The sequence below is a fragment of the Siniperca chuatsi genome, linkage group LG14, assembly GCF_020085105.1.
Source record: "Siniperca chuatsi isolate FFG_IHB_CAS linkage group LG14, ASM2008510v1, whole genome shotgun sequence".
NCBI classification, from domain to species: Eukaryota; Metazoa; Chordata; class Actinopteri; order Centrarchiformes; family Sinipercidae; genus Siniperca; species Siniperca chuatsi.
This window is the reverse complement of record NC_058055.1, coordinates 5,961,068-5,983,352: the sequence shown is the minus strand read 5'-3', so window position 1 is coordinate 5,983,352 and position 22,285 is coordinate 5,961,068. Positions and strand designations below refer to the sequence as shown.

The 22,285-nt window shown below is 40.6% G+C and overlaps 2 protein-coding genes across 6 annotated transcripts; one reads left to right on the top strand and one right to left on the bottom strand.

Moving 5' to 3' along the window:
* The first annotated feature begins 896 nt into the window (after window positions 1-896).
* rps6kb1a (ribosomal protein S6 kinase b, polypeptide 1a) lies at window positions 897-13,181 on the top strand. Of its 2 annotated transcripts, none has more exons than XM_044222262.1 (15): window positions 897-1,153; window positions 2,223-2,266; window positions 2,909-2,994; window positions 4,920-4,988; window positions 5,681-5,828; window positions 6,054-6,111; window positions 6,955-7,055; window positions 7,233-7,323; window positions 7,472-7,562; window positions 7,702-7,809; window positions 7,919-7,981; window positions 8,146-8,223; window positions 8,309-8,416; window positions 9,307-9,419; window positions 10,108-13,181. In XM_044222262.1, the coding sequence occupies exons 4-15, from the start codon at window positions 4,971-4,973 to the stop codon at window positions 10,370-10,372; spliced, it is 1,242 nt and encodes a 413-aa protein (XP_044078197.1). In that variant the 5' UTR covers window positions 897-1,153; window positions 2,223-2,266; window positions 2,909-2,994; window positions 4,920-4,970; the 3' UTR covers window positions 10,373-13,181. The 2 variants fall into 2 exon arrangements, with proteins under 2 accessions (XP_044078197.1, XP_044078196.1); XM_044222261.1 differs by having other exon boundaries at window positions 2,874-2,994.
* An 813-nt stretch (window positions 13,182-13,994) lies between these two features.
* Window positions 13,995-18,342, bottom strand: rnft1 (ring finger protein, transmembrane 1). Of its 4 annotated transcripts, none has more exons than XM_044222267.1 (9): window positions 18,142-18,342; window positions 16,959-17,326; window positions 16,801-16,877; window positions 16,606-16,706; window positions 16,061-16,214; window positions 15,786-15,944; window positions 15,608-15,673; window positions 15,416-15,517; window positions 13,995-15,149 (listed from the first exon to the last, which is right to left on the bottom strand). In XM_044222267.1, exons 1-9 carry the CDS (start codon window positions 18,165-18,167, stop codon window positions 15,015-15,017), a joined length of 1,188 nt encoding a protein of 395 aa, XP_044078202.1. In that variant the 5' UTR covers window positions 18,168-18,342; the 3' UTR covers window positions 13,995-15,014. The 4 variants fall into 4 exon arrangements, with proteins under 4 accessions (XP_044078202.1, XP_044078199.1, XP_044078198.1 ...); XM_044222264.1 differs by having other exon boundaries at window positions 16,959-17,448; window positions 18,142-18,341; XM_044222263.1 differs by having other exon boundaries at window positions 16,959-17,428; window positions 18,142-18,340.
* Between the last annotated feature and the right edge of the window lie 3,943 nt (window positions 18,343-22,285).

Below are 22,285 nucleotides of genomic sequence, written 5' to 3'. Positions count from 1 at the left end.
TTCTAAGATAACAGAAAAAAGCAACAAAGAAATATACAACCTAATTAAATTCACCTATGTTTCTGTGATGATCTGGGGCATGTTTGGCTTTAACTACATAAATCAGTTTCAACATTAAGAATGAGAGGAAACTAACCTTTTCATTTTCTGGGAACAAAGATGTAGAGCCAACAAGAGAATGTTAAACTTTTCTTTAAGTGTCCCAAAACAGTCCCACGTTAAACCACCAACCCTATAACCCCGTTTAATCCTATTTAGGTGATCAGATTATGACTTGGCAGAGTAGGAATATGACTGTCTATAACGTGGGTGGAGGAAACCAGAGGAAGCAATTGAGACCGCTGGTAAGAGGAGGCATACTTACCTTACACATTCCCACATCCTGCTGTCTCTGAATAAAATAATTATGATATTAAATGATTCCACGGATTTCTGGGAAGCATTGGACCCATGTCCAGAGCTCCACTTTTGTGAATGGAAGGTTTAAACCAAATAACCTCTTGGATCAGTGTTTTTGCCACTGTAATGCTGAAAGAAACATAAACGCTGTCCCATAAGAGCATTACTTTGTGGCATCTCAGAGTAATGTGCTCCACTGTTTGGATGGAGAAATATTCAATCATACACTTCCTAAAGAAATCTATGGTGATTTCAGGTGATGGTATATCTTTATATTGCTGCTATATATTTAAAGAGTATTTGTTTGACTTACTCTGATGCAATGTAGCCTATTTTTGAGTGAGGAAAAGTAGTTGTTTTTTTTTTATCTAAGGGCAGTTGACCCAATTCTATTGTGAATAGTTTTAAGATTAACGTTACATTCCCCCTTCTTCTATTATTGCAAGTTGTCAATTCTTTACTAATATGTTTTTATATGTCTCCAAGCCAACCTGAGCCGAGTAGTGCCGGTGGCCGACGCTAGAGGCTTTTTCTTCTGCTCGGTCCTTGTGTTGTTTTGGTTAGCTGGATGTTAACCCATGCTTTCTGCTGCTGTAGCCGGTTGTAGCGGTGATGGCTCTCCTATGAGGCGGGGGAGCGCTACTGTGTTTTCTGACAAAATACCGACTGAAGTGCCGTGGCCATGGCCGGGGTTTTCGACATCGATTTGGATCAACCGGATGAGAATGTCTCTGACGACGAACTCGAGGACGGGGTGAGTTTACGTTACCGTTGAGGGTAATACCGCCGCTGTTAGCCAGTTAGCTAGCACTTAGCAGCTTCGAGGCCTGCGTTGCTAACATCAGTGGTCGAGTATCCATTATCGGACACCCTCGTCCACCCCTTTCCCGCGGAATATGGTATTGCCCCATAAAACAGTCACTACACTGTACTTAAAGACATTTCCATTACATTTTCTGAATTTAAAATGATGGCCGAGTACAATTTCATTTTCATCACAGACACCGGATAAGCACATCCGCAGAATCAAAAGTGTTGACGGCGGACAGGTTGGTGTTTCCCGGCTTACGTTAACGTGACCACCGCTCACGTTAAACTTTAGTCTTGGGTGAAAATACAGTGTAGCCACAAACGCCACCATGTCAGTAAATGGGTTATGGAAAGAATTGGACAACGATGCCAGGAAACAGCCACAAGGACAAATAAATTGCCTATCCGTCTCACCGGGCGTAGCTACATGTCCGATAAATGCGTTATAGATTAAGCGGTTTTACGCTCTGCATCGGCAATCGTCTGTCGTAGGGATGTACATCACCGTGTAAAGCTGTGTTCACACTACCGGCGACAAAGCATCAGGCTACGCTTGGCCGTTCTGTAGCTTTGGCGCCGGTAGTGTGAACACAGCATAAGGCTAGCGGGCTGTAGCTAAAAAAAGACCTCACCGTTTGCTAGCTTTCCCATCACTCACCTAACGTGAAGTTATTGGTTAGCGTTATTTATCAGATATTACTTTGGTCGTTGGCTATTAGTTACAAACATGGGATTGTTTCAGTAATGTTACCAAGTTAACTAATGTTAAGGGGAAAGTGTGTGTCTATTCAACTAAGCTTGGTCATTAGTTGGCCATAATTTACCTGTTAATTTAAAGCGAATTAACTAGGCTAAAACATTTGGCTGGGAAATAACTTATTTACACTAATTGTAAAAAACAATGTAACGTCCATAATATATCCATAAATGCGCTCAGGATGGCTGGTAAATAAGTCCTCTCTCGCATTACTGCATGCTGAGTCTTTCTGTCCTGTTGTCCCTCTTGTTTTCAGAGCCAGTTCAGTGAATACATGGATCAGTGCAGTGGCTTTGAATTGTGAGTATAAGCAAAATCGTAATTCACTGGGCCCCCAAAGGACCAACAAATTCATAAGTTTTTATTTGGATGGACATGGGGTGAACAGCATTCTTCCAAAAGATATTCCCTCATTTGGTGTTTTGAGGATGGTGGTGGGGAGTGTTGTCTAACGTTGTGGTGTAAGGTCTCCCATGGGTTTCTCCACTCATTTCTTGAGTTTTTCATGAGTTTTCCTTTTTATTTTGTTGCCAATCCATATATACCCAGGAATAATTTATATAATCTTGGATAGTGTCTCTTAAAGCAGAAATAATCAAATTGGGGATCACTGCGCTAATGTGGATCAATGTGAGGGACCTTTTGTATGAAAAACGTTGGGAACCACGTCAGGAAAGCACACCCATCTCTCTGTCAGCTGTTTATTCCCAACAACAAAACTGTTGTACCACCATCAGCCTCAGCTGAACCATTACCCATGTCTGTATTCAGGCCCAAACGATTGTAACTGTCATTGTTAATACTGCTGTGTCTCTTGGAAATTGTTAACATAATATTGAGTGAATGTTTTGAATGTGATTTTTTTTTTTCTTTATTTTCTTATTTTCTTTATTTTTTGTTTTGCCAGTAACATGGATGACTGTGAGAAGTTTGAAATTTCAGAGAACAGCGTGAACAAGGGAACAGAGCAGATCAGGCCTGAATGCTTTGAGCTGCTGAAAGTTTTGGGAAAAGGTGGCTATGGAAAGGTGAGGCATCTGATTCTCTGGCACGGAAATGTATATATGAATTCAAGTCCTTCACCACACACTAGAAATTTGGATTTTGAGGGTTGGAAACTAAAACAATGAACTAACAGCTGTGTAGAGCTGTATAGTTAGGTGTTTAATTCTCGATGGGCACTGTATGTGACCCTTTCATATTACACAGTGTTAATTTAAAAAAAAATCCATTAGATTCCAGGTCGTTGAAATATCCTGAAAAAAAATAGTATTTAAAAGTGTGGGAAATACCACTTTGTCATTTGCTTTTTTGGCTTGGGACCTGCCATCACATTGCCAGTATGTGAGGGAGGACATTGCAGTTGTCTTGACTTGGCTTTTTTAACAAAGTGGCTGGAAATTGAGTTTTGCATGCTAGAAATCTTAGCCTTTTTATTAATTGTCACTGCGGTTTATCAACAACCTTTTCAATCCCCAGAGATATATTAGTGTTTTTTGGCTGTGGGAAAGTTAAAGAAAAATCCTGCTGCACCCTTAAACTGAAGATTTGGCATCCCAGAACCATCTCCTCCTTTGCCCACATCAACATAAAACGGAACTGTAATCACTGTAACCCCCCTGTATCTAATTGTAAAACCATTGAGATCAGGAAATCTGTCTTGTTTTTTTATGGTTCTATTTTGGTGTTAACATTGTGTTAGTTTGCTATTACCAACCCCATAGTGACTGACGTTCTCTTTTCTAAGCCTGACAATGAATGTGCACATCACAGTTATTTTGGAAACATTTTTAACTTAGCAAGCAGATGCATGACTTATTGTTTCTTGAAGTGGTTTTGTGTATGATGACTAAGTCATTTTCTGCATCTTGGGAATTTCTCAGCGTTACAAAATAATTACATTTTTTGAAACACACTGTCATTTGTTTTGATATTCTTGTGTAGTTACAGAATATATTTGGCACAGGTTTGAAGTTTCTTGGCCTTAAAACTGAGACCAAATAGTCTTTCAAGAATTATGCGTGTATACAGATACTCAAAACACAGACTTTGGCTCACGCAGAATCAGAGCAGTCCCTCGTCGCAGTTTAGTCAGAATAATAGAAGAATATCACTCAGTTTTACACACGAAGACAGTGACCTTTGTCAATTCATTGCTTAGTTGAATGAATACACATTATGCACAATAGCAGCTTCTGAGCTTCATTTTGTCATTGCTAAGAAATGCCTTTTTTGTTTGTCAATATAATTCATAATCATTTCTCATGTCCCCAGCATGACACAGTGCAATTTTTCAAGCCATAGTTGAGACATAGAAGAAAATATTTGGTCTACGCAGCCAAAGGCATAGTGATGCTAGGGTATACTATCTGCAGGGCTTGAAAAGTCTTCAAAAGCATTGAATTCAGTTTCCTTTTTTTTTTTTTTTAAGAGGAAAAAGAAGCCTTGAATTATTGTATTTTCAAAAGTCGCTCACCGTAGGCAGTGTGTGCAAAATGTGTTTTTATCCAGTCGCACACTGTCTGAAGAAGTTAGGCACCTACAAGCTAAAAGTGGGGGAGTTGCAATGAATTGTGCATGCAGGAGGATGTAAAATCTTTTTTTATAGAGTTTCAGGCAAGCTCTGTCCCTACTGCTAGTTACAATAGCTAACTCATTGTCTCATAACGGCCAAATGTCGATTTTAGCAAAAACTTAAATGAACTTAAAACACTTCTGCTGGGAAGTACTGAAAAAATGTGATATAATAAATAATTTTAGGCCATATCTTCGCTACTGGTTTTCTAGCATACTTTTATACTTTGACCAGTATGGCTGTGAAATGGGTATTAAATTGCATTCCATGTGGTATTAAAAAAATCTTAAAAGTCTTACATTTAACTTGGTGAACCTGCAGAAACCGTGTGTAAATTATATCTATGGATTTAGCTTGATATGATGTCAATTTTTACAGGTATTTCAAGTTCGTAAGGTATCCGGTGCCACCTCTGGGAAGATATTTGCGATGAAAGTTTTGAAGAAGGTGAGTGAACCTGCCTTTCTCAGGTTTGGCTGAAGGTTTTAATATAATTTAGTGAGAATTATCTCATTGGTATACAGAGTAACTCAGTTATGCTCATTCTGTCCTTCAAAGTCCTTTTAAAGGTAAACCTTACTGCCCCCTAGTGTGCATACAGAATAGTGTAGTTTAAGAGGATTAGCATCTGCATTATGTAGTCCATATGTAAGCGAACACAGGTAACCTACATCTATGGGGAATTAGCACCTTAAATACTCAGTTGACTCCCAAACCCAATGCAGCTTAGCAGTGTATAGTGTTTCACATATACTGTATGTCACTGTGTGCCTTTTCTGGAGACATACTGGTGCATTCAGCTATGAAGCCAGCAGCTAAGGGCAGACCACCCAAAATAATGGCAGCAGGCTTTTCCCCTGAAACCCCAGATCTGCTGCTTCTGTTCTGCTTGGCCTCCTCCCTGCAGCTGACACAGAGCTGGTGTCTGACTTTGCTTGAAAAGCCAGCTCATATTCCCCGAAGCTTGAGGTTTTGGTTAATGACTGTGTTTATTGGCTTAATGAGACTTGACTGTAGCTACCATCCTGGCGTCCTGATTTTGTGCTCTGCCTCTGCAGCTGATGTTGAAGCTTTGACACTAGCTAATGGGGTTAAAGTTATTGCCTGAATAGTTTCACACCCTGACTCTCCCTTGCCAGGCCATGATTGTGCGTAATGCAAAGGACACAGCACACACCAAAGCTGAGAGGAACATTCTGGAGGAGGTGAAGCATCCTTTCATTGTGGATCTCATCTATGCCTTCCAGACAGGGGGAAAGTTGTACCTTATCCTGGAGTATCTGAGCGGTGAGCATAGTGATGCCCAATCAAACATACTGTACAGTACAATCCCCTATGCTCTTAATACTTAAGTAAATTAAGTATTACAGTTAATTGTCACAAATGTTCTTTGATCATCTAACCATATTTAATGAGCATGGGACATTGTGTGTGCACTTGAAATTGGATGGATGCTTTTCTTTCAAAAAGGTTGTTAATACATTTGACTGATTTTGTATGTGGTGACTGCAGGTGGGGAGCTGTTTATGCAACTGGAAAGAGAGGGCATCTTCATGGAAGACACAGCATGGTGAGTTAGTTTGTCTGTCACTGGTAAAGCCTTAACCATCTGGCCAGGGATAACCTTAGCCTTTAGCTTTCCTCTGATTAATTTACAGTGTTTCTGGTGATCAATGGAAATTTTCCCTGAGAACTTAATATAAAGAAAAAGAGTTTCTGGAAACTACTGTTTCAGGATGTTATGTTTAAACATCTTTTCATCCCCTTTTCCACACACACCTCCTATGTTTATGTTTACAATATAAAAACCATTTCCAAATGGCAACAGTATGGGCATCTTGACAAACACCCAGTGTTGCATGTTGTCTCTTAGAGGTCTTTTTTTGCTGACTCATGATGTACAGGAGGGTGAGGAATGCCAGATGATGTCCGAACGTCAGTCTGATCTGTTATCTCTGGCAGATTAATGCTGGCAAATGGTTCTAAAGAGGTTCAGTGAGGAAATTAGAGAATTCTTCAATAGGGAATTTTAAATCAGAAGCATTCAGCTTTGTAAAAACAGGCATATATGTGACACTGTTTCTGAGGCAGTGTGAGGGTCACTTGGAACAGGGACATACACTTGCAGTACCTGCTGTTCTGTTTCATAAACACAGCCTGTAGATGAAAATGGTGATTACAGAGAACCAAGCTGCTGAACAAATAAGGGTGTAATATTCCTAGAATAACACCAACACCTTAACTGCAGATCACTGAGAAGCAGTGGGTTATGTAAAACATTTTCTTTGTAGAAAATGTATAAATGTGCATAATCAGTGATGTAATGGGGAAATAAACAGATTCACTTCATGTCAATAAAATTATGTTGAATGTGGGACATGCGTCTTGCTTTTTTTTTTTTTTCTGTTGACAGTTTCTACCTGGCTGAGATCTCGATGGCGCTGGGTCACCTGCACCAGAAAGGCATCATCTATAGAGACCTGAAGCCTGAGAACATCATGCTCAACAACAACGGTACTGAAAGCTAAAGTGTCCCTCACAAAAGGCAGATTAGACAAACTTGCACCTCCACACATGGCCTTTTGTTGCCAGATTGAATTCTTTCTCTGGGTAATCTGATACTTACTCTATTGTTTGTTTTTTAGAGCGTAGTTTCTCTCATGTTCTTGCTTTGGCTCTGTTTCCTTCTAGGACATGTGAAGTTGACAGACTTTGGTCTATGCAAAGAGTCCATCCATGACGGAACGGTCACCCACACCTTCTGTGGAACTATCGAATACATGTACGTCACACAGTCATCACGCACATTTTTGTAGATTAATTCAGATTTCAGTTTTGTAGACATCTGCACATTCAGTCACATTTCCTAATTCTTACACAGTGTAGTTTATCTGCTGTATCGTCTTGGTCGTTCCCTTCTCCTTCCTCAGGGCTCCAGAGATCCTAATGAGGAGTGGACATAACCGAGCAGTGGACTGGTGGAGTTTGGGAGCTCTCATGTATGACATGCTGACAGGAGCAGTAAGTGCACGCCATTCGATCCTATAGTAGCATTGCTAAAGAAAGTAAAACTGTTTATCACAGCGCTGCGGGCATCAAAAGGCAAATTCAGGTATGAACCATTTGCTACTATTGTTTCTGTCCTACTACTTTTTCATAGCCTCCATTCACTGGTGAAAACCGAAAGAAGACAATTGACAAAATCTTGAAATGCAAACTCAGCCTTCCACCTTACCTCACACAAGAAGCCAGGGACCTCCTGAAAAAGGTGAGCTGTAAAAGCCTTCCCTATCTTGCCTCATGCTTCACTGGTTGTGTTGTCTCTGCTGAAACATTTGGAGTGGCAGAAAAATGAGTCTCTAAACCTCCTCTTTCAGCTGCTGAAAAGAAATGCCTCATTGCGACTGGGGGCTGGACCGGGAGATGCTACTGAGGTCCAGGTAAATACATCCGTTGAAAGTAGAGTCACAAGTGTGTGCATGCAGTGTGTTGACATATTGATCTGGGACTTAATAAAATAACTCTGAGAATGAGAATGCTTCTTGGAGAACCTGGTGGTAGTCATGAAATATAAAAACCCTGCTGCTGTCATTGTATTTCCCAGGCCCACCCATTCTTCCGGCATATTAATTGGGATGACCTCCTTGCTCGCAAAGTAGAGCCTCCGTTTAAACCTTTCCTGGTGAGTTCGTCTTTTTACGCAGCAACATCCTCTGTGCTCTGAGCTGTCCATGCAGGGCGATTAACTGACACGCTTCTTTCGGCAGCAATCGGCTGATGACGTCAGCCAGTTCGACTCCAAGTTCACCAGCCAGACTCCAGTGGACAGCCCTGACGACTCCACGCTCAGCGAAAGTGCCAATCAAGTCTTCCTGGTGGGTAACTAGTGTCGTACCTCACAGCAAACAGTGGACCTTGCTGCTTTTTTTTGTGTGTGTGTGTGTGTGTTTGGAGTACAGAGTTTCCTGAATTTTTCATAACATGATAACAAGTTATGTAAGGAATAATCCATGATAAAATGTGCAAAAATAACGCATGACACAAAGGCCAATAATCGATTATTTTGCTTACAACATGGCCACTACTCTGGGAGTAAATGTAACTTCACAAGAGTAGTAAGCTGGAGAAGCCACTGCCTAGTAACGCCTGGGAGAGTTATAGGTATGTATATCTTGAAGTAAGAAAGGTGATGAGGCGGCAACATCGGTTCATCAGAAAGATAACCCATAGCCTGGAGTGGAGTATTTTCTTTGAACATGGTATAAGTGTTATGTAATTCATAGTTTGTTTGTTTACGGTTTTAGGACTTGCCTTTAGAACTTATTTTGAGTAGTACGCTCAATAATTTTAATATTGAAATAAACTAAAGTTCTAGTGCAGCATAGATAGTCCTGAAGGTGATGTTGCCGAACTTTGGATTGGGTATTTAAAGTCTTTTTAAATAGAACACTTTGCAATTTACTCTTGAACTTTACTGTTTCTGTGTTGTCTGCAAACAAAAATACAAACTAAGGCCAGCTCTGGACATAATGTTTTTAATTTCCTTTTCAACAAGTAGGTCTTACGAGAATCAGTTAATGCATCCCATCTGGTTTAGTCCTGTTGGTTTTCCTGGAAGCTTCACTCACTGTTCCACCACATTGCATGATATGGTTTACTCAGCGTTTCATTGCTCATCATCAGCTGTGGGTTGTTTTTGGAAAGATGGTCTTTGAAGAGGTGGACTCAGATCTCTCTCTGTTTTTGTCCCCCACCCTTTCCCCAGGGTTTCACATATGTAGCCCCATCTGTGCTTGAAAACGTCAAAGAGAAGTTCTCTTTCGAGCCAAAGGTCCGCTCGCCACGGAAGTTCCCAGGAAGCCCAAGAACACCTGTGAGGTAACGGGAAGTTGTTTTTGACTTTGGTCCCATTGAATTCCATTGGTCATTTACAGATTTTCCCCACAGCAAGTCTTCCCACATCGATTACTCATTTTCTGACCTTGTAAATGTAGCCAGCTTGACCTAAATAAAGCCATCATTAGAAGGGTAAATAAAAGTTCCTTTCCAATGGCACAACAGGAATCCTCTCAGGGTTAGATAAGTAGGGGTCAGTTGTGTAAATCTTGAGTTGAACTTAATTTAGAGGAATTTGAGATAAAAATGCTTGTCAGGCAGATAAAGGAAACTGATGATGTCTGGATATCTGCTACCTATTTGCACAATGTCTATTGAAATCTTTCCTTTTTTTGTTGGTGAAAAGCGGTACAACATAATCATTTACATATCACCATCTTTTACTTTAACTTTAACTATAACATCACAACTCAAGAAGTTGGAAAAGGAAAAAAAAAAAGCAGAAAATAAACAAACCAAATCCTTGAAGTCATTCCAACATCAAACACAACAGCATTCCCTCCTGCCCTCTGGAGGTTTTTTGCCTTTAGCCTCCATATTCTTTCTAGGTATGTTTTTCTCACTGAACACACGTCCAGTTATAGCTGTGCGACACATGACTGCCTCTGTTACTATTTATAAATAAGAGAATAGCTCAAGGCAATGATTTTTACATCTCCCTCTTCTGCAGTCCGGTGAAGTTTGTAGGAGGGGACTGCTGGCCCCGGGGACCCACACTGACCAGAAGCTCATCCCTGCTGGCTGCTGGCTGCTCTGTGGAGCAACCCATGGAGGTGTCGATAGTGGAGCAGATGGACACGAGCAGCTGTGGCACCTCCGAGGCTTCTGCGCCACTTCCCATCAGGCATCCTTCAGGCATCAATGCAGGGCCCTACAAAAAGCAGGCCTACCCCATGAACTCCAAGCGGCCCGAACATCTACGAATGAACTTATGACACTCGGCTCCCTTACAAACATTAGGAATCTTCCAATTCTTCCTCCTCATCCCTTTTAATGTTTTCTTTCAAAGAGACTTGTAGAATTTTATTTTATTGACTGACACTGTCAATGCTGATCACCAGCTCTTCCAGCAGCACCTTCCCTTCTCTTGGCCTCCCAAAGCCTCCTGACTCAGCCTGATGCAGATAATCAGCAGTTAATCAGTACAGTAGATATGTGCTCACTCGGAGGAGTGGTGTGAGAGAGGTGCTTTTCAATGAAAGTTGACTTGCTTGTTGGCTGTGTAATGCCAGCTGATGAGTGTGCTGAGGTGGTTTCGGTGTACTCAACTGGTATTATCTCACGATTTACTGGTGCTCTTTTATCCTCAAGTCTGGACAATGTTACTCTTAGTGTTTACGATTAGTTACTACTTTCACAGTGAGAAAATATGGTTACAAGGGGCATTTATTTCTCCCTCAATAAGCCAGCCTTTTTTGTTTATTTAAAGGTGGGGTATGCGATTCTAGAGAAATCCAATACAATGATATAGCGCGAACAACGACACAGCAAGCAATGTAACGTTAGCTCGGTTGTGATTTAACATTGCAAGTCATTTAACGTTACCTGACACACAGATCATGACTGGACTAGTGTTGCGTGGCCAGGGCTGTGTACAAACACCAGAGTTTTTTCAGCGCACACACTGAACGGACAGCTAGCGGACCGTGAGGAGATATTCACTGAATTTGACAAAAAGACATGTATTAGATTAGAATTGCATTCCACACCTTTTAATGATCATCTTGTGGTAAGAACTTACAGGTTACACTGTCAGTTGGTAGAATTATTGGATAACAATTCCACAATGAACACAGTATTCCTGCATGTTTGAGGAAAACAATCGCATTGCCTTTGTTACCGGAGCGTGTGGTCAGGAGTTGGTCGAGCAAGACTTACGGAAAAGCAGCTATAAAAGGATAGAAGTGAAATTTCAGCTGAAAGCATCACTTCCACCACAATCAATACCAAATGCTGGCACTGCTTTACTAGTCCGACTGGAATGCTTTCTGTAGGAGGCCTGTCCAGAAGCACTATTCAGTTTCTTTGTGTTGAATGTAAACAGACTCTAAATGCCTTTTTGTGTGTCACTCTCCTGCGCTTAGCTCTAATGACCCCTACAGCATTATTCATGCAACCTCATGGTGGGAGACCAGCAAACATGTTGACCCAAAATACACTCAGCCAAATTGATATCACTGCCTTTTATTGATTCAGGCAGTGTTCTTGTCTTATGGGCTTGGGTGTTTTGCATATGCTTTTTGTGCATTTACAGTAACAGGGCTCTCAGTGGTAGGACTATAAACCCGGACTTGTGTTAGTGGACCATCTACTAAATCCTGTTTGAACTGAGATGTATAACCTGTTTGTGTGATGTGAAGCTGCTATATGAGCCTCTGGAGTCAAGCCATGTGAAACTTCTCACCATAAAACCGACCACACCGTCACATGCAGATTCCCATGATGCTAACAGAAATTTGAATGAATGAAAATGAGCTTAAGTTTGAATGGCTCCCTGATGTTCTTTGTTATGTGTTTAACAAATTGACCAGATGTACTGTTTCAATGAACCAAATGATTTTTGCTGGTAAACAAACAGACCCTGGACAACGACCGTAGAAGTGTAGCTGGTTTTTGTAAGAATTACAAGGTTCAATGGTCAAACACATTTTGTTCATAATGTCATATTTGATCATACTGACTGCTCGCAGAGCCATTTTTAATGTTTCTTTAAGTTACTTTGCAAATTTTTCAACCTAGTTGAAGATAGCTTAGATCAAGGTTCTAACATGGATCAGTGTTGGGCTGAGCTGATTGATTTTCTTCTTCTACCAGACCAGTCACTCCTCTTTTTACTCCACTTACTTTACTTTCTTTGTTAATTTGTTACAATATTAATTTCCTTTTCCATTAAGTGCCATTGTGTTTTCACTGCATTGTTCACACTATGCAATCTATGTACTGTATTTATTATGTAGTATTATTTAGATAAGGCAGCAGAATGGGATAATTTGATTTGGAATTCTTGTCTGAGACTTATTTTGTGATAATAATAAGCAAGTACAGTATGATTTTATTTCCACAGAACATGTCTTACAGCAACCTCAGATGCAGCTTCTTCTTTTTTAAATTCCAAAATTGAGGACCGTGACCTAAAGGTCTTACAGTATTTATTGTGTGGCATAGTATCATATTCAAGGGTGCTTTTCAGATGACTTTGAATTTGAATATTGATATCTTACACTTTACTTGCTGAAAACTTGAACTTCACTTTGTCTTTTTTTTTTTTTTGCAGTGCTTAAAGCAAGGGCAGTTTATTGTGGGGTGAAAAACAGATGCAAAAACCAATGGGACTGGCATTGTGCCTTTGCTGACGAGTACAGTGTGTATGTTTTGTAAATGTGTGGGGAAAGGTTCACTTCCTGTTACATCTCTCAAGGATGTTCATTTCTTTGCTTCACCAATTCATTGTGACATGATCCAAGTGGGATCATTTCTGTAACTGTTGAGTCTCAGAGGGGTTGGGGAAACTAAAAATGATACATTTTGCTTCTGTTCAGGTATATTTGAGAAGTGTCCTGCCCACTGAGATGTTTGAGAACAACCATGTTATCAAGCGTGTTTCAGGTGGGAAATACCATCTTTGAGTAGAATGGGTGTTGTAGTAACTCTTGCTTTGTCACCCCTAGATCTACCCCTCCAGATAGGGCATGTTAATGTGCATCATGTACATAATGAAGTCAAAATAAACTAGAATTACCGCCCCACGGTCGCATGCCTCCGCCAAACAGTCAAGTTTCAGTTTACATCCATGTCTGTCCAGACTCATGTGTGGAAGGAATTAAATGAAAGATATAAAGTGTATTTTTTTGGCCAAATAGAAGTTATCACTATTTTGATGATACATATGTATGATTCCAGTGAATATACATTGTTGAACTGATTAATGAAGGATTATCATAGATGTATTGGCTAAACAGGTACACACGTACTTGATTACTGTGTAAAGATGGATATTCAGTATAGCTACACAAAATGTGGTGCTTTTGTTTTCTCCTGGCAGCTTTAGATGCAAAGCCGCTCTGAGCTGTATGTGGATCACAATTAGCTAGGCGCGCTCCAATACCTTGTTTGCAGTCACGTGCTTCCCATGATGCTTGAAATTCAGAATGAAGCAGGAAGTGAAAGGCAGAATGGACGAGATGGAGGAAAGCCCGTGCTGTGCTAGTTATTGTTTACTCATTCTGTCGTTCCAGTCAACGTGGGTGTGAAATCTGGAATTGCCCGATTCATTCTTAAATTATGGTTAAAAACCTCTTTTGAAGTCACAATGACCTTTGAGTCAAAAGTGTGATCTAGTCTGTCTGACCAATTATGAAATATGGTCACAATTCCCCCTTCTGTTCCTGAGTTATGGAGTTAATTACGCACCAATTCTTGAGTTATAGCAAAAACGGACAGACGTACAGTCTAAATATTATTTAGACTTCAATGATTGTCTGAGAATTACTTTAAGGCTTAGCTGTTCGGCAAACAAGTGATTCTTATTTTGCGACATCAAACACGTCACAAACATCATTAAAATGTAGATCTTTATTCAGATAGTTTATGGATCTAAATGGATAAAAATAACAGTGAAATGATCGTACATAATAAAATAGATGTTTTTCCCAGTCTTTGGTTTTTACAAAAATGAGGCCACGTCACCTCCTATAGAAAAATAATTTATGTGTAAATCAGTCTCACAAGCTCAGCTGCATCCTTTTCATCAGTTGTGAATAAAGTTACCAAAAGCTGAAAGCAAAAGGCAAATTGTTTATCCATCACATAAACTGATTATTTAGCCTGCCGTGTCCATCTTCAGTACCTGGATGCAGGCTGGCAAAGGTCATTACTGGACCATGTGATGTTACTGTGTACTGGGCTTCCTAAAGCCTTTGCAGTATGCTAGCTGTCAGCCCTCCAGTCTCACCTTTCCCCCAACCCATTCAAGCTCAAAGATGCATCTAAAGCAGGATTCAGCAAGCACTCCTGAGCAGAGGTATGCAGCTGCTCACCTCTACACATTTATTGTTACAAATCAGAAAAGTTGCTTCCACAAATGTAGAAACACTGGATAAGAAAGGGTTCATGTGTTGCATGTTTGTTCAAACGTATGATACAGGAAAAATCTGTTTAAAATACTTATATATATTTCTCTGATGTTCCCATATTTACAAGTAGAAGAAACAGTGGAAGTAGAACAATTTGCCACCCCATGAGGACAGTTTATATTAAGATTAAAAGGTGAATAAAAGCAACACAACACATGAGGAAACAACTTAAAATAGAAACATCTAAAAACACTTGGGGGCTTGTCTGTGATAGTGACAAGGAGGGATGTACTGGTAAATAAGCCAGAAACATGCCTACTGTAGGTGCAAGTTGTGTGTCCTTACTGACCTTGGCCCGCAGGGGGCACAGCCCTTAGCTGATTAATGAAACAGTGTGTACAACATTACTAGTCAGTGAGATTTGACAGCCATAGAAAAATTACATATTAAATACAAGCTAATACCAATTCCGCACACCCAAAAGCTCCCCAGCTGTACTTATCAATCAATAAATCTGCAGGTGTGGAGATGTGGCTCCGTCCCTCCATTTGTAGACCTTCTCTGTGATCACAGTGCGGCAGAGAGGGCAGCTGTTCTCCCGGTTAAACCACAGAGCGATGCATTCATCACAGAATATGTGCTGCACAGCAGAAAAGCAACGGCATGTCAGCACTAACCATGCATGATTAGATCCACACTGAATCAGTTCATATGATTCAGGAAAACATAAAGGGCTCAGATAAGATTAATGTAATTCCAAAAGACAGAAAAACATGGGTTATTTATTACAGTAGCAAATAGTGAATTAAGAGAAAATTGCAGGTGTGAAAATGTCAGCTACAATGATAACAAGACCTGACCAATAGTAGTATAGTATGGTATGGTATGACACTTCTGTGGTTTTACCTGACAGAGTAGAGCCCGAGGCTCCCTGTACTCTTCCTGACAAATGGGGCAGACGTCTCCAGCCTCGCTGCACTGACTCCTAGTGGCTACTGTTCCTGTATGCTGAGAAACAAAAAAACCAAAACACCTCAACACAGCTGGTGATTGATTCTAAACATTTACTATTTAACCAAAAAATTGTTTAACACTGACCTCGCCTTTTAGAAATATCCTCACAGTTTTCAGTAAAGACGTCCAATGTCCGTAAAATCCTAAAAGCTGAAAGAGAGAAAAAGAACAAAAAATAAATAAATAATTAAAAGACTTCCACCTTTATTTTTCAACATTAACACAACAAAGATCTATTGCGGGTTAGTTTGAATGATCACACCTTCAGTATGAGGTAGAGCAAAGCCAGCAGGACCCCCAGTGTGAGTCCAGGGGTGCCGTCAGCCTCCTGGTATGTGACCAGGTAGCGGAACCACAGTGGAACAGGAGCCGTGGCCTGGTGGACCTGACCCAGCTCCTCAGTAAGCATCAGCCACCGCCCCTGGAGACATAAACACACAAAATAAGAACTACTGAACCGACACTGCCAAGACATAGCACAGTGATATATTTTTTTCTTAACCAACAATCCAAAGAAGAAATCCACCACGCTCATACCTGGGTTCTGTAGGTCACCAGTGAAGATGGCAGCAGCAGAATAAGGCACTTCATCCCCATAGAGAGGAACTTTATTATGAAACTGGTGATGCCGACAGCCCATAGAACCTCCCAGAAACCAAGCGACTCAATGGTTGGGCTGAGGAAGATGAGGCTGGAAGGAAGTTGACATTCAGGTTAAATGGCATGTTCATCTTAGCACTGTTCACTGCATTCCAGCTTTAGCTGTTTACTTGACTGCAGTACAGGTGGGCAATATAAACATACGCTGGTCAATATGGCAAATATAGATTTCACTATTCTGCTTATAAAGAATAAAGAATGCATTTTGATATTTTGATATAAGTAATGAGTTCTGCTGGATGAAGAACTGTAGTCAAGTCACCCAGAGAATAAAGAAATGACTACAGTGTATTCTGGTTGCTTACTCAGGCCACAGAGACTAACTGAGCTTATATTCCAAAAACAGGTAATTGCTTACAGGAAATAGCCACACAGTCTTGTTGTTTAGGGTAACGAATGTGAGATGATGCATTCACTCTTACCAATGGTAAAGTGTCTCAGTGAGAAAGGTGTAGTAAAGCAGGAGGGTGGAAGAGATCAGGAATAGTAGCAGCCATACACACTGCAGCTTTGAGTGACGATCCTGAGGGCGCACACAGGCAAAAACATGGTTTCGGAATCCAACAGCAATGAAATGCATAAGGGATCAACAAATGTGTTTTCTGTTCTTGACTTACCTGAAGAAAGACTTGAGTTTGAATGTTTTTATTCACATATAGAAAAGTTGTGAAGAGGCCAACCCCAACTGCTAGACCTGGTAAATGAAGAAAAAGACTGTGATAAGTTGTCTTGTGTTCACAGTTGCAATAATGGTGTTTGCTTAACCCGTACTCACCAAGAGCATGTTGGATGACCAGTTTAGCACACAGTATGACGAGGAAAGGAAGGCTCTTTTGGAGCCAGCGGAAGAGACAGCGAAGCTCTGATAAAGAGGTGCTGGGTTCTCCAGAGTCCAGATCAGAGTCAGGCGGGTCAAGCTCAGGCACCGAGTTCGAGTGGTGCTGAGCCCGATTATGTCCGTGTGACTGAGCTTGGGAGTGGCTGTGGGAGTTGACTCTGCACCTCCTGGAAGATGCGCCTCCACTGGACTCCCCAGGCCCGCTGGTCATGGGTACCCGCACCTCATTGCTCTCAGGCTTGGCGGCGGCAGCAGCAGCAGCAGCAGCAGGGGCTGGTGTCCTGGTGAGAAGCTCTGGTTGCAGACTAAGGGATAAACCATTTCCTGCATGAGCGCCCCGCTCACTTGAATTAGGCTGCATTATAGTAGGAGACTCCCTCAGTTTCAGTGCTCTTCTGGAATCACTCCTTTGACATAAAAGACAAACCTTTGTAGCCTCAGTCAATGTGTTCAGCATCAGCTGTATTACAGCTGTATTAACACGTTGTATAATATATAGTTAACTAATGGAGACTGCAGAATTGCCAGTAAATCTAAGACATAGAAACTGCACAGCACTAAGTTTTATTGCAAACTTTGCATTTATCTTTCAATAGAGGGCCCGCAGCAAACAAACGATGCCATAATTTGATTGAAGTTCAAGTGTCTAGTGACAATAAGGTAACCTTGTGATCATATGGATATGGTTATTTTGTTAAACATTGAATTTATTAAAGTATTAACTTCTACAAGACTTAAAAGCTGCTACGCTGACAAATGAAGACGACAGTATGTTGTGGACTACGTAACTATCAACTAAGATAATTATCAGGTTAGCTTAAGTTTTGTTTACTAACTTAAATTGACTAGCAGTCAGTATTGCAGGTGTTAAACTACCTCGACTCATCGTGAACGTCCCACCCAGGCTATGAGTGCCATGTTCTTGAAATTTTACTAACGCTAGCTGAACTATACTTCGGTCACCTCAGTCATTTTCAGGCAATAAACCCAGAAGTAGCGACGGACAGATAACAGCACAGCTGACTGTTTCCTGCACAGAGCACTGGGCTGCCGTTAGCATTAGCAGCAAACATATGTTTTCTATCAGGCCGGGCTGGAGGTTGTAATAGCGTCAGCTCACCTGTCATTCTGCACCCGGAGTTTCATGGTAAGCTTTTGGTCCCCATCTAATACAATGTCCAAGTCACCAAACGAAACAAAAGCAAAAGTAAAGCGAAAACAAAACTAAGCCTGTCTTTTTTAGGCTAAGCCATAAGCTGATCTTTCAGACATCTTGACGTTGTTTACGACAGCAGACGTCGCAAACTTCTTCTGTTGGATTTTTACGGCGTATTGGATGTAACATTCTGCAATGCCTCCACCTACTGGAATATTTTCTAATTACACTCAACAGATAATTAAGGACAATTAACACAATTTAAACACACTCATACACACACAGCACTGATACATGCGTCACTGTTGACTGTAGTAAGTACTAATAGGCCTACCTACACATCGCCATAATCCTGTTAATATTATTATTATCATTATTAGTATTATATCGTAGAAAAGGTTTCAGTCGTAGTCATCTGGACACTGTTTTCAGAATCAAGACGTTTCGGCTCCCATCCGGAAGTCATTCTCAATTGTGAAAAAATTGGACGGGAACTGGAAATTTAAGCTACTCTGAGTTACATAAGCCCTGCCCTCAGGAGGGAATCTGCCTGAGTATCTGTTAATAGCTAGTTTCACCTGAAACTGACCTAATAGTTTCAAGATGGCCCACTAATCGGTAATCAGGCCTATTGTTCTCTGGCTGCATCTACTTCATCACTGTTAAGTGCCTGATTAGCACTAGCTATTAGGTCAGTTTCAGGTGAAACTAGCTATTAACAGATACTCAGGCAGCTTCCCTCCTGAGGGCAGGGCTTATGTAACACAGAGTAGCTTAAATTTCCAGTTCCCGTCCAATTTTTTCACAATTGAGAATGACTTCCGGATGGGAGCCGAAACGTCTTGATTCTGAAAACAGTGTCCAGATGACTACGACTGAAACCTTTTCTACGATAGAACACTCCTGGACGAATGAGGGACTACACCGTATTATTATTATAGAATTTTATTATTAGTCAATTAGCTCATAGGCACGTCCACAACTGATATTCTTTTAATCATAACACACTTATTTTATTATTTTACTGCTGCTGCAGCCTCCCCATTGGAATTATTATCATATTTTCTTCCCCTGTCTCTTTAATGATATTGAGAAATACCCTGTCTACATGCATCACTATTTTCATTCTCCTTTCTTTTCCTTTCACTTCCATCACGGCACAGGTAATTACTACAGCAGTAAACTGATTTACCATGTGTGATTATTCAGATGAATACTAATGTGTGACATGTTCTTTAGTTATCTCTGTTATGGCTTGACATCTTCTGATAGGCTGGGATGCTGAGTAGTAAGTCTGTCATTGAACCAGAGGACGCAGGTTCACGTCGCTGTTTCTCTTCCATGCATCTGTGTTAGTATCTGAGCTCCTCAACTCCAGGGGCCATCGCCTGCCACCTGACAGCAGTACCCTCCGGGTGCTGGTCTTTCCCTGGAGCCACCTGCACACACCAATACTCTCACTGACTTTTATCAGAGTCACATGATAGCTTTAGAACTTCAGGTTCAGGGTCATGTTCTTTATCCAAGGTATCACATTTTGCTCTGATAATAGGTGCTATATCTTTGGACATGTAGCCTTTACGTTTGACATGGTTTCTTGCTAGAAAAAGAAATCTGGAAAAGGTTAGAATAAAGGCTCTAGATTAAAAGCTAGAGCTGAGTAACAATGATATTTATTCACCGCTGGTTTTGTCCACACTGTATTTATTTAGTATTTATTTAGGAGATCAGTAATTCACAGCAGCACTGTGCGGTGAGACTGGCACATCGCTCTGAGATTCACTGAATAATTTTATTTCCCAAGGACAGTGGCAGACCCTCTTTACCTTTAATCATCTGCTCAAATTCAACTCTAGTAACATATTCCTGTTAAGCAGCCAACATTTGAGAAAGCAATAACCTACATCACAAGTCATTCTAATCTACATTATTGTTATGTTATTAATGTCTGCTTGTTCTAATATAATTTTATTTCAGGGATAAAACATCATTAATAACATCACATATTCATTTATGTTGCTTACATTTAATTAAAATCTGGTATGGTGATATTAGCATTCTGACTGTTTCATTATGGTAAATCTTAGGAATTTCACGGTCACAGGTTGTCAATTGTCATTTTTGATTGGTTGCCAGTCCCACGAGGTCGGGGTCGACTCATGAGACCGTGATGGATGAACTGAAGCCGTCTCCGAGCTCAGTGCACTGTTGACCTGAGCTGGCCCTACCACCCAGTCAACAGTGCGTTTCAGGTAAGGCATGCATCCGTTTCTTGTTGAGTGGCAACCAAGGCATTCAGATTATGTCGTGGCCTGTTAGTAGCTGGTACGGCCATAGTGTTCACACTTTGACATGTCACAGTAGGAAAAGCACAGGTGTAAACAATAAAATGAATGATGACTACATTCATCAAACAGCTGTTTCAGTCTTAGGGTCCTGGTGTTGTTTATACTGTCACACTGTCATGGCTTACTGAGACATTTGAATAGAACGGAGATCATTTTATTCATAGCACATGTCCCACTATGACAAGTTAAAGTGTCTGCCGTGATTAAAGCCTGTTGTGATATTACTACTGCTACTACCACTTTGGGAAAAAAGTCCTTTTCCTCACTGTGTTATACATATATTTGAGTGGTCTAACTTGACATTTGTCAGTCAGTCCAAATGTATCCTCATTCCACTATATGGCTTCCCTACTTGGTTTTACTTTTAGTCTAAGGCTGTTTTTCATGGTTTTTTGCTACAATTAAGGGAAATCTTAATGCTACATATACTGTACAATTTAATTTTATAAATAATATTGTCTAAAATGAAATGTTTTTCTGAGTTTGGTGTGGAAAAACGTGATTGGCCTGCACAGAGCCCTGATCTCAACCCAGTTCATCTTGTGGAAAGCCTTCCCAGGAGAAAAAAGAATGGCAGCAGATCAGAGAGATCCTGACTTTTAGTGTCTTAAATAGCTCAGTACCAAAAACACTTGGTCCTACAATTCCCATAATGCAACTCGATACTGGCTTTATAATGCACAGGGGCGGCTGTGGCTCAGGAGGTAGAGCAGGTTGTCCACTGATCACAGGGTTGGTGGTCTGTCCATGTCGACGTGTCCTTGGGCAAGACACTGAACCCCAAATTGCTCCCGATGGTCAGGCCAGCACCTTGCATGGTAGCTTGCTGCCATCAGTGTGTGTGTCTGTGAATGGGTGAACGAGAGGCAAATTGTAAAGCGCTTTCGATACAAGCGCTGTGTAAATGCAGCCATTTATAAATGCAGCTATTTTTGCCACATCTTTCGAACTCCACACTCCCAGTTTCTAAGGCAGGCTTTTTGTTATAAATTTGCAGTCTCCAAGCGCAAGTCAACAGACTTGCTAAAAGACAGAAGACATCATACAACTGTTTCCAGTTTATTTAAATAGCACATTTCATATGACAGGCGTAGACTCAATGTGCTTCAAATTATAAAGCAAGAAAAAAAATAGGCAAAGATCGTACATGACAAAAACATATAAGATAAAAAGGTATTACAATAAAAAAGGAATGAGATAAGATGGTATTATCATTAAAAAGGGAATATTAATAATAATAATACTGATTCTATAATATAAACTTTACCCATTAACCACACACTTTAAACTTTTTAGTCGGCTTTTAAAAGAAGACACTGTTGTAGCAGACCTTAGTTCATGTGGTAGAGAATTTCAGTGAGTAGGACCATTATGACTGAAGGCCCCATAGGCTGATTTAGAATGTATTCTAGATATAGTGAGGAGACTAGCTTTTTAGAATCGGACTGTGACAGGAAGCATCTAACTTTAGATATATTTCTAAGATGATAAAAGGCAGTCCTGGAGATATTAGATATGTGCTTCTGGAAGTTAAGTGAGTAAACTAATCATAAAATCAGTGGAGTGCCCCTTTAATGACATACTGTCCCCCGCTCTCCCTTAAATGCGTTCTAAAATCTGCAGCATAACCCAATGTATTTCTCTATTTCATTCATTAATAAAAATTCCTTCTAAAACAACATGCTACTGGCTAAGATAACCATGTATATTAGATTGTACTGTGCATGGAATGATGGAATTATACGAGACTCTTCTTTGTT